The 11,313-nt window shown below is 38.5% G+C and overlaps 1 protein-coding gene across 1 annotated transcript in view; it reads right to left on the minus strand.

The window, feature by feature from the left end:
• Positions 1-10,872, minus strand: part of SULT4A1 (sulfotransferase family 4A, member 1) — a gene marked incomplete at its 5' end in the record, with an annotated part of 12,305 nt that extends 1,433 nt beyond the window's left edge. Inside the window, 5 exons of the mRNA XM_010145471.1 lie at positions 3,734-3,872; positions 5,532-5,626; positions 8,961-9,087; positions 9,220-9,300; positions 10,742-10,872. Of these exons, the coding sequence (XP_010143773.1) occupies positions 3,734-3,872; positions 5,532-5,626; positions 8,961-9,087; positions 9,220-9,300; positions 10,742-10,872 (573 nt within the window). The remainder of the gene's footprint in view (positions 1-3,733; positions 3,873-5,531; positions 5,627-8,960; positions 9,088-9,219; positions 9,301-10,741) is intronic.
• Positions 10,873-11,313: the final 441 nt, after the last annotated feature.

An 11,313-nucleotide genomic window follows, 5' to 3' on the forward strand; every position in this document is an offset into this window, starting at 1 on the left:
CTGAACCCACCCGTCAAAGGCTGGGGCCTCCTTAACCACTGTTACACTGCAGTCCAAAATTTACCTAACTCAAAGTCAACCGGGATTACTTGTTGGTGAATGAGCCCCACAGAGTAACTAGACTGAGGGGCCCAATCTCCTTCTCATTTATTTTGGATCTAAATAAAGACAAAATTCTGGCTTGTTTGAATAAATGAATAATGAATAAATGAAAAGATTAATTGGGACAGTGCTATCAGAGAGCTTAATCATAACAGCAAGAACAAAACTACACGCAGGGAGCTTAACTAAGCATTTCATCCGTAAGAAAAAACAGACATTTAAGTAACAATGCTTTTATGCAGCAACTCTGTAACTGAGTACAAAGACAAAACTGTCTGAAATATCCACAATTACATGTTAACATGATGTTGTAATATGTGTGGCAAGGGCTGTTTTATGAAATCAGGATTTTCCTGTAACTCCTGAAGGCAGGACAGAGTTCTTGCCTGTTTTCAGGATCTAAAGATCAAAAGAACCTGAAACTGAAAATGCAACATTTGTTGTTTTAATCAAATTTCTCCTGTACAAAAAAAAAAAAACCATTAAGAGAACACTTGCATCATAAACATCTGACGGTGATTTCGATTTTGCTCTGGCAACTATTAATTGCATAAAGTACAGTATGAAACATAAAAGCCTTTCAATACCAATAATAAAACACTGTCTTCCTTGTCTTGAGAAAGAGAATTTCTGAATCTTCCTAACAATGTGTATAGACAAATGACAAGTTTTATGAAGGACACACAGAGTAGACTATTTGTAACAGCTTTTTTTTTTTACCATATGAATTGATAGCTTGTCAAAAAGTCACCCACCTGGTTTATGATTTGAATCATGCAACTGTGTAAATTATGATGTGATAAGAGTCAAATATAAGTAATGTATCTAATCATTGTTCTGCTTTCACAGCAGCTCAGGGTTATCTTCAGAGTAAAGATCAATGTGCTAAAAGAAAAAAAATGAAGAACTAAAATAAAGCAAAATAATAAAATAAATGTAACCAATGACAAATTAAATATTTGAAACAAATTACAGTAAGCTGTCATGTTATTGCCACCAGTCTTTGTCACAGAAACGAACAGCGAGGAACATAGCACTATTAACGAAGCTGCATTCTGAAGTAACAAAATACTGTAAAAAGCCAGAGACAGCAACAAAAGAAATTCAAAATAAGGATATTTTTAATAAAAAGCACACAGTGAACAAATGACAACATAGTACATTAAATGCTGTGGCTCCCTTCCTCCCCTACTACAAAACGGAGGCTTCTTTTTGCAAGATGTGGAGACGGTATAAATAAGAGGCTCTGCCCCTTGACTGGTGGTTTGCAGGCTCCATCACAGTACAACGAGCACCACCACCCTGTATAGAACGGTGCACGCCGCAAAAGGGGCACCACCCTGTCTATCTGACTTGAGATGATCTGGCCAGCAGAGACAGATGTTGACCTTTCTGCCCGTAGGAGGTCTCACCAGCAGCTGCTATTCTCTCCTCTTGTATTGCAACCTCGCCTTTCTTCTACATCCGCCTTTCTGGCTTTCACTGGACAAGGAAGGTGGACTGGAGCTGTGCAAAGCCTGTAGCAGTGCTGCTGCTCCACGGATCTCCACAATGGTTAGGAACGAACCTAGGTTTTTGTGTTATGTAAGCTGACAGAGGAGAATGTGGCTCTGTTGTTTGTACAATTCTGCTCTGATATTGAACGTTTTATCCAAGGCCCTCAGGATGTCATACCAGACGCATTACTCTGTGATCTTCATAGCAGGGAGGTGGGTTGGTAATCAGGCAATGTGCCTTAAAATCCTACTGCAAATGAGATGGTCTGTGGCTTTCACACAAGATACAGGTTGTGTTACATAATGAATTTTCAGTGTAAAGTATTAAGGAGAGGGTAGGATGGAAGATGAAAACAAGATAACTAAGAGCAAGAAAATACACCATTCAGTGGAAACTACAGGGAATATATTATGTCTTTCAGTGAAACTACAAACTCCTTTGTCTTCACTAGAATTTTACATCGAGTCAGCAAACTTGAGATATTTATTTTGAGAACTCATCATTACTACAATGTAAGTGAACTGGGGCAAAAAGAGGTGTCTTCTCACAGTCATGGCAGAGAACTGCCTATAGGAATCTGGTTCCCAGGTCCTACCGTAAAAACTGGAGTGTACAGCCCCTACACGTACAGAGAGCCTTTCCATACCACGTGTGCAAAGTCACAGGATAAAATCAAGGAGGTGTGAACAGTGGTTTTTTTCAGGACAGACATGTTATTCCTGGGTCAGTTACTCTGATGATAGTCTGAGCTGAGTAATGGAAACCTGGCATAAGGCTCTGCCAAGAAAGACTCAAAGGTAGTATAGAGTAACAGTGAACCTGCTTTCAGGGGAAACAAACTTGCTCTCCAACCAGCCTGACTAAGTGTTGGTAAGATTACAGTTTGACTGATTAAAGGTGAACGGAAAGATACAATAGACTTTTTTAAGGCACGTGATTTTAGTGTTTTTTAATAAAATTACATGATGTCAACAAACTGCATGATGAATGAAAAACAACTAGCTAACTCAAAATTAGTCAAGAAGGACTGGCAATATTTGGTATTTTTATCAGAGATTTGAAAATAATTATAGAAGATATAGCTGCTAAAGTCTGCAGATAAGAAGGTTGGCTGAGAGAAGTAGTATGGAAAGAGCTCCTACACAGAAATCCATGACCAAAGCGTTCAGATCATGCATCCTGAGTAAAGGACAAGAACCTGCAGATTAGTTCCTCTGAAAAGACTTTGTGTCATGATAAATGATACATGGCTCATGTACGATGCTGTAGCAAAAAGTGCTGACGTGGTCATGGACGGACAAACAAGAGAGAAAAAGAGAGAAAGTTCCAGTTAAATCTGGATTAAGTCAGCTGATAAAGTGATTTTTGTGTCTGGATAAGGCATTTGTGAGGCTGACAGGAATTCTTGATCTTATACTGTCATTTTTAAAAAGAACTGTTAAGTGCTGTAAAGCAGCCTACAGAAAATAATTTGAGGGAGACTTACTAAGGCCACTCTTTCAGGGCTATCAGACGGAAGACTGAAAAAGGACTTGATTTCTTGACATTATCAAAGGACAGATGTATCACCAGTTTAAAGGGCACTTCAGGATCCTTGAGAAACACCTCGGCAGAATAAATACCTAGAAGCTAAACACATTTTAAACAGCTGAGGTATACAATGAAAAGAATAATCTCATAAAGAAAACTACAGCTCCTTGTCATCTGATGCTGTCGTATTAGAATTATCTACTATTCTAGAAAAATCTGATATACTTAAAACATAAGGGCTTAGGCCAGGATAAACCATGAAACTGTGTGGGCTTTGAGGAGCCAAAGGTCAGAAGGAGCAGTGCAGTCTTTTCGGCATGAATAGCTCAATCCATTGAAGTCAGCCAAAGGCTCTGTGGCAGAGTGATTTGCATAGTCTTGAATATACACTGTTGATCTTGGATGCTTCCAGCCTTTTGAGTCACTTCTACTTAACTTTATTTCAAAACAAACCAATCCTCAAATCGTACAACCTGTCGGTTACCACCCATCACTTACAGAGCAATATCTTGCCTAACATTCTAACACATCCTGGAGTTACTCAGTTGTTAGTTGCTTCTTGCAATTTCCACTTTAAGACTCTTACTATGGTTTGTAAACATACCCCTGCCAACAGGAAGTGCTTCTGCATTACAGCACTGATCGATGAGTTGATGGCAGTGTTCCACCATGGATTCCAACTGTGCTTTGTCATAAGAAACTCCTAAGAACCTCACCAGTTGCTCAACCATTGTTGCTAGGTCCTGTAAGAGAGTATTTTAAAAATAGTTTATTTTAAATATTTAAAATCTTTTTAATCACACAGAATCACAAAATGGTAGAGGTTGGAAGGGCCTCTGGGGATCATCTAGCCCAACCCCCCTGCTAAAGCAGGTTCACCTGCAGCAGGTTGCACAGGATCATGTCCAGGCAGGTTTTTAATATCTCCAGAGAAGGAGACTCCACAACGTTTATGGGCAGCCTCTTCCAGTACCCTCAAAGTACAGAAGCTTTTCCTTATTTTATATAAATATAAATATTTCAAAAAGAGTTATATTCTGAAGAGTGTGAAAAATACAAATGCAGAAGTTATAGAAACACCACTGTCTTAAAATTTCACCTTCCGATTTGCTGAAAATAACCACATTCCAAGTAATTAGGGTAAGTCAGGTCAGCAGAGATTATGATCATGTAAGTTTGCCTCTTCAAATATGAGAACAGGGAACTGCAATGTGTGATGCTTCCCACTTCAGACAACACCACACCTTACCCGATTGCTTTGGAACACCAATGTAATTGGTATTCCAAATTAATTCCAGAGGAATTAAAAGTTACTTTGATTTTGATCTTAGTAAAATAAATTACCAAAACTGTTAGAACAGCCCTTCCTTGACTGTTAGCTTCTGGGACTGCATTTACGTAGATGGAAAAGATCTAGTGAAGTGGATCCTGAGAACAAGCAGTGATTAATTTATATGTCCAGAACTCCAGGGTTCCTCAATGGGAGTAAGACTTCTGGAGTAGCAAGGACAAAATAGCCACGTTTATCAGGAAGCAGACAGATGGTGTGACGCCACCAGTTTTCAGCAACATTCATCAGTGAGCACAGCTAGGAATATATCGTTATTCAAAACAATGGATTTGAAATAATTTCTACTGAAATTTTTAAATTATTCTGATTGTATTACATTTTCTTTTAGCATCCCACTTCCATCAGAAGAAGATTATAATCTACCCAGCTTTATTGAGTTCTACTGTGATTTCACCTTTTCATAGGTTCAGAGATAGGAGCTTGGTTTTATTCCTATGTTTGCCATAATTTTTCAGTCAAATAAACAGTCTGAAGTATTTATTAATTCTCAAAAATATATTATTGCAATAGGAAATGGAAACCAATGCTCTATGAAGTATTTCTACTAAATTTCTGATTAAAAATAAAGTGGATTTATTAGACAGCATACTGTAAGGACCCCAAAATTATGTTCACGTTTATGCTACACGATCATCCCTAATTTTTTTCAACATTGTTTCAGAGAAGACAGTAAGAACAACCAAATAAACGCCAAATATATAGGACAAAAAAACCTGATGATATACGTTTTTTCTCATTGATACAGCACACATGGCAAGACATCTCTTTTAAATGAATACCCAGGGCTGAGCGTAGCAAACACTGAACTCATCTCTGCTTTTTCTGTGAGTAGTTTGGTACCTATGGATGCAGGCAGATTCCCGAGGAAATTACTAGGTTTACGAAAGTGCAGAAAGCCCATAGATGCTACGGAATGCCAGTGCTTTAAAAATGTTGTCAGACATCAGGGAGCCCAAATATGGATATAAAAAAGCAAATTTTATACTTTATGTATTTTAAACACCACCATGCTAAACCCAATGAAAATGCCTTTTTGCCACATCTAACCTACCTTATGCATATCTTCATACTTGAGAAAAAGTACATTGGCATCCATGTGATGTTCCCAAAACTCTTGCACGTGTTCAAACCACGAACCATATCCTACTACAAAGACATATTGATTGGCATGAGGAAAATAAACACTTTTTTTATTAAGTCCTTTTCAAAAAGGGAAAGAAAAAAGGACAAAATAAATTAACTGGAGTGCTTCATAGCCCCAGGAGAACGGCGTCTTGTTTTGACTCGCTGCAATGCACAGCACAGAACTTAATTAAAAAAAAGGTTTTCTATCAGTTTGGAATATTCAAAAGAACTAACTTACCATAAAGATAAAATGTTCAACTGAAAATGCCGTATTTTGTGATGGACCTCTTAGAGCTCAGTATTATTAACACCTGACTATTGAATGGAAATTAAGCCAAAATAAAAATTACAGAGATAGCTTTGCGGAAGGCAAATTTTCCAGCGGGTCCAACCTGAGTGAATTCCTCCAATTCACTTACCACACCGCAGCTTCCTTCACTTAGAAGCTAGATACAGCATCTGTGGAAAGTTCCACAGAGCATCCTCTATTACGGACAAAGAACCACTAACAAGTATTGTCCTTTCTTAATTAAAGAAGTATTGAGGAAACAGACATATAAAAATGCTTCACAGCCATTCTTAAAAATGTAGGGTACACTGTCAGAACATTCTGTTTATCATTACATCTTTTACCCCTCCCCTCTCCCCCAAATCTATTCCCTTCTCTCCCTTCTATTGTTATTTTCTGAACACTTCCACACAACTTGCAGAGATATGCCAGAACACAGTTTCAGTTATACTGTTACCAGTTATCTTTATTACACAGCAAATCCAGACCACAAACAGATGCCACGAGGTACTGAGTGCTCCGGAAAGCTTAGAGTGCTGTAATGGGGTACTTCCCACATGTAACAAGCTGTGAGCATGCTCAGGGCGCAGGGTGGCCAGTGCTGAAATGGTCGCGCCTCCTACCTCCCGCATGCCACCAGCAGCTTGTTTTCAGTTCCCCGTATCTGCTGTGTGCGGTTCAGGTCTTGAAGAGAAGCCAAAGTGCTATGATGGGAGGACTTGTGCGCCCAGCACTGCTGAGGCAGTTTCTGGAAGCCTTAACCCTTCCCCATAAACTTTACTCCTTAGTTTTTCACTCCTCTGATAATTTGCACTAATTTCAGTCAATTTATGTGTGTCTAGCAGAGGTTCAGACACTGGTATTTATTATCTAGAGAGTGTCTTTTACTGCTAATATTACCAGAAAGACAACCCAAAGAGAAATGCATTCTGCATATTTCTTTGTTACCAGTGATCAATTCTCCTAAAGTACTTCAGATAATCAAGGCAGGAGGTAAGCAAATATGGTGAGAAGTTTTTTACATTCTTTCTCAGTATTTTTTGGTCAATTTTATCTTTTCAGCAAAGCAGCTATAGAAAAATATTAAACTTCTTAGTTTTGTATTTTGAAGCCACCTTTTTCCTCTGAAAAAGAATTGTTTAATTTTGGTAACTAGAACATTTTCAATGAACAAAGAGGTCAATTTCATAGGAAAATTATTTTAATCAGCTAACTCATTTTCAGTTTTTATAGAGGTACTGGAAAAATTCCAATCCATACACCCCTAAAGAAATTTGCACGTGAAGGTAACACAAGAGTCAAGCAAAAAGTGTTCCTAGATGCTCTTCATTGTACAGGGCAAGAATCCAGTAAGATTATGTTAACAGAGTTTACCTATGCTTTATGTAAGAAAATCCCTTAAGCTCTAGAGGATAATGCCAAAGAATTAGCACATTCAAGCCTAATCCCCATCTGACTGTATGCCTTCATACAATACGGCTAACATGAACTGAATTTGTTTCAAGATAGTCAGGTATACGGAGGTGTAGAAAGAGTGGGATGGTGTCATTTGGGCTCAGTGCTTCTCCCTCTAGAAGTACTCTGACTTCTCATGAAGGTGTTTTTATGACTGCTTCCATGAGATGCACAAAAAAATAAATGCTAAATTCACTGTATTACAAACCACTCCGTTTGCACAATTATGGATGCAGAACATTATGTGATGGTTTTTATTGACTCTGGGGGATTGTGATAATTCGGCTAGCTGCTACAACATGAAGATATAAATAACTCTTGGGATACTTTTATGAAAAAGAATACAGAACCTTCCTTCTGTCTTAGACAACCTTCTAAGGCTTTCATACATCTTCAGTCTAGAAGTTCCTGATCATGGGCTACAGACAAACATCCCATTCTCAGGGAATGCAAAAGAAAAACCTGAGGGTGGGCTGGACTGGAAGCAGAGCATTCACTCTCCCTGCACAAACTTTCAGGAGAAAGTAGCAAAGGTTTTAAGGCCTGTTAAGTAACCTCCACTGGTAAGCTTTTACTTTTTTTCTTCCCTTTAGTCTTCTACAGCTCCTTTAGCATCAACTTCTCCCAATTCCAGGTTGAAGGAAAGTTTGCTGCACTGGATCTAGAGGAAATCCTGCTCTTGAATCATGAAGTATCTGGTGAATTCTTAGTGTCACATTAAGGTATCATAGAGAAGATTCTGTAGAGAAATAGAAGGCAGTAATTTTTTTTCCTCTTCCTAGCTAGAAAGTGTGGCAATCCATTGGCAAAAAGCCCAGTGGCAGACAGTTATGCGAGAACACAGGGGTTGCTGTACCTGTAAGTTTACTAGGCTAGTGCAGTGGAACTACTTAAGGCAGTGCTGCCTGAGTGGGAACACAGTGGGTGGGTGGGTTGTGAAACAGCCCTTGCTCAAAGGAGTTACCGGGTGAGCAGCTGACGAGTTGTTGTAAAGCAGGTTATTGTATTCTTATTATAGAGTTGTATTTCTCAGACAAGTACCAGCCTGTAACTGCCTTCTTACAGGGGCTCACTTCAACTTACCGATGTACTCCAGATTAATCTCATGCAAACTAGAGTTTTTTGTGTGTCAGCTGGTATCTTGCAAGGGACAAATCCTGAGGTTTTGGATTAAATAAAAATATTAAAGGAATTACTAGGAAAACAAAATGCTCTGAGGAACAGAAAGACTCCTGAGAAGTAGCTAACAGTCAGGTGAACTCAACTGAAATCAAATGGTCAACAACTGAAATCAAATGATGCTGGGGGAATTCACCACTTTTCACAAGGTACCTTGCAAAGTGAATTTTAGAAGAGTGGACCAGAGTTCTGCCTGAGCTAAGAGAAACATTGCTGAGCCCATGAGGTCAAATATTGTAAAGCAGTTATTTACAAGGCATGGCCATAGTCTGCATGGACAAATCCAGGTCCACACAGCACTATCTGCAGCAACCGCCTTGCTCTACAGGCAAAACAAATGCACCTTTATCCAGTTCATTTCTGTACTTGCAGAAGGAATGCAGAGATGGAAATAAATGTGTAACAGCGTGTGCAGAGAGAACAGCTTCTTACACTTGTCGTTCATAAACCTTCTGCAGAACTCCTGAAACGTTCCTCTGTAGCTCATGGTCCTTAGGGAGCGGTGAAACTGGTAATAAGACACAACCAGGTCTTTGGGGTTGCGAGCCATGTATATTACCTATGATGTTGGGGGGAGGGCAGAAAAAGAAAAAATCATCTTACTGAAAGCTTTTTCCCCCCTCCGTTTCCCAAAGCACTTAAACAACTGCTGCCAATATTTTAAACAACCATGATTTCATTTCATTTTTACCTTTGAATTGCCATTATGGAGGTCTGAAGGTAAAAACCTATATGGTAGGTGGCTTTTTATGAGGCGAGGAGATGTCAACTCCTAAAATAAAGCAGAAAGAAACATTTCTTATTGTGCATTAGTTTTTAGCACATTCTGAGCTGTCCTAAGCTGGTGTACTTGAAGGCCCTTACTATATCGAGCGACATTCACGAATTCATTCTTAATACTGATCTGGGACTAGAAATTAGGTCAGGGAGTTACATCTGGTTTTTAAATATTAAAAGGCTGGATAATATGTCAGGGTTTTTTGTTGGGTTTTTTCCCCCTCCTTCTGTTTTGAAAGTACTTCCATTTGTAGGACCTTCTCAGGAAAACAGTGTGATTGATGGTTGAAGATTCTTAGTATCAAACGAAGTTTGTATCCAGCATACTTCCACTAAAATTCCTGGAAAAGTATTAGAAGCTCTGAAAACTCTACCCCTAACTTCTTCACTTCAAAACTTTACTCTTGCAATTTATTTCATCCTCAGAATTCGGCCCAGACAATTCAAAGGTTGATTTGAGTGTGTTGATCAGAGGTTGATCCGTACTCTTTCAAACTGAGTATTTTTCTATAATTTGAGACAAAATTGTCTTATGACTCAAACCATCTTCATCTTTATGAAGTTAAAAACTGCATGAATCCATATTGGATGAAATTGCTAGCTCACTGTATAGGTAACAACGTGTATTCTCAAACTGAACCTCTCACTATTGCCATGGCTTATTAGCATCGAGGTAGCACTGAGTTCTCATTGGACTAGATGTCACACAGTTGAAAAAGAAAAGCAATCTCTGACACCTAAATAGTCTCAGCCTAAAGCAGGCTGATGCTGCAGTTATTGACTGGAAGCAGCTTAAATCTATGCAGCCAGCCTGAGCTAGCTCAATTCAACAAGAACTGTAGCTCTTACAGGACAGAGCCCAGTATTTTGTCTATTATCTGAAGTAGTTACAGCATGGACAAGATCACGTTTACAGCCATGCCACTAGTCTCTGAGTGATTTATAACGGTGCGGAAGTCATTTACTGCAGAATATTCCAAGCTCTTCAAACTACACCTACAGAGTCTGTAGCTGCACAAATCCTAGGTCTCTAGGGATTTAGATGTGTAAATTCAGAGCAGAGGGTCTACAGAGCTATAGATCTCTGTTATTTGTAGTTCCTCTTTTGCAAATTCAGGAAAGGAATCAAAGCAAATTTGCCTTATTTGGGCAGCTTATGTGTACATAAAGCGAGGGTGGCCTGGAACTTTTATTTGGAAAACCCATTGAAAAGATATTTAGGACACGAAGAAACACCTAAAGCACTAGAGTACAATAAAGCTTAATAAAAGCAATTTCAAAATAACCTAATAATATTCTGAATTGATCCAACAAACTGAGCAATTCCAGTGACGAAAAGAACAAGGACAGAGGATGAAATGAAGTGGTAAATATGGAACTGAGGAAAAAGATATCTAAATGCTGAAAGACTTTCTTAAATTATCAATAAATTATACCTTGATGATGTCCAGACCAGGCTGAGGGTATTCTAGGACCGGAAGTTGTTCATCTATATTCATTAGTCCAATCTCATCTGGATCAGCTCCCTGACTCACTAGATATACCACTTCCTGTAGCAAGCCTGTGCCTGCATAAACCAAACAATGAAAGAGAACAGATCGTATTACAGTTCTTACCTAAACAGAAGCATATGAAAGGGACTTAGACATAAAAATAATGATAACTTTTGTCCTTAACAGTTTGCTGTGAACTAAGTCTGTATTATTTTAACATACTATGACTGCTCCCTAACACATGAAAGTCTCCTTTCACATAAAAGACCTAGGATTTTTCTTCAGTAACAAATTAAACACATTTCTGTCTCCTAGTCATTTTACCTGTTAATTGGAAAGCATTTTAAGAAGGTTCTTCACCTCCAAAATACTAACAATTCCATTTTTTAAATTAAAAAAAAGAGGCAGACAGAGATAATCCAAGTTCACAAAATGCATTAGTAACTACACTGGGAGACTACCAGTGTCCTCTATTCTAAATTGTAGGCAATTCTACTGTTATGCAATTATGTGAG

Source organism: Buceros rhinoceros, unplaced genomic scaffold, assembly GCF_000710305.1.
Source record: "Buceros rhinoceros silvestris isolate BGI_N320 unplaced genomic scaffold, ASM71030v1 scaffold24651, whole genome shotgun sequence".
Lineage (NCBI taxonomy): Eukaryota > Metazoa > Chordata > Aves > Bucerotiformes > Bucerotidae > Buceros > Buceros rhinoceros.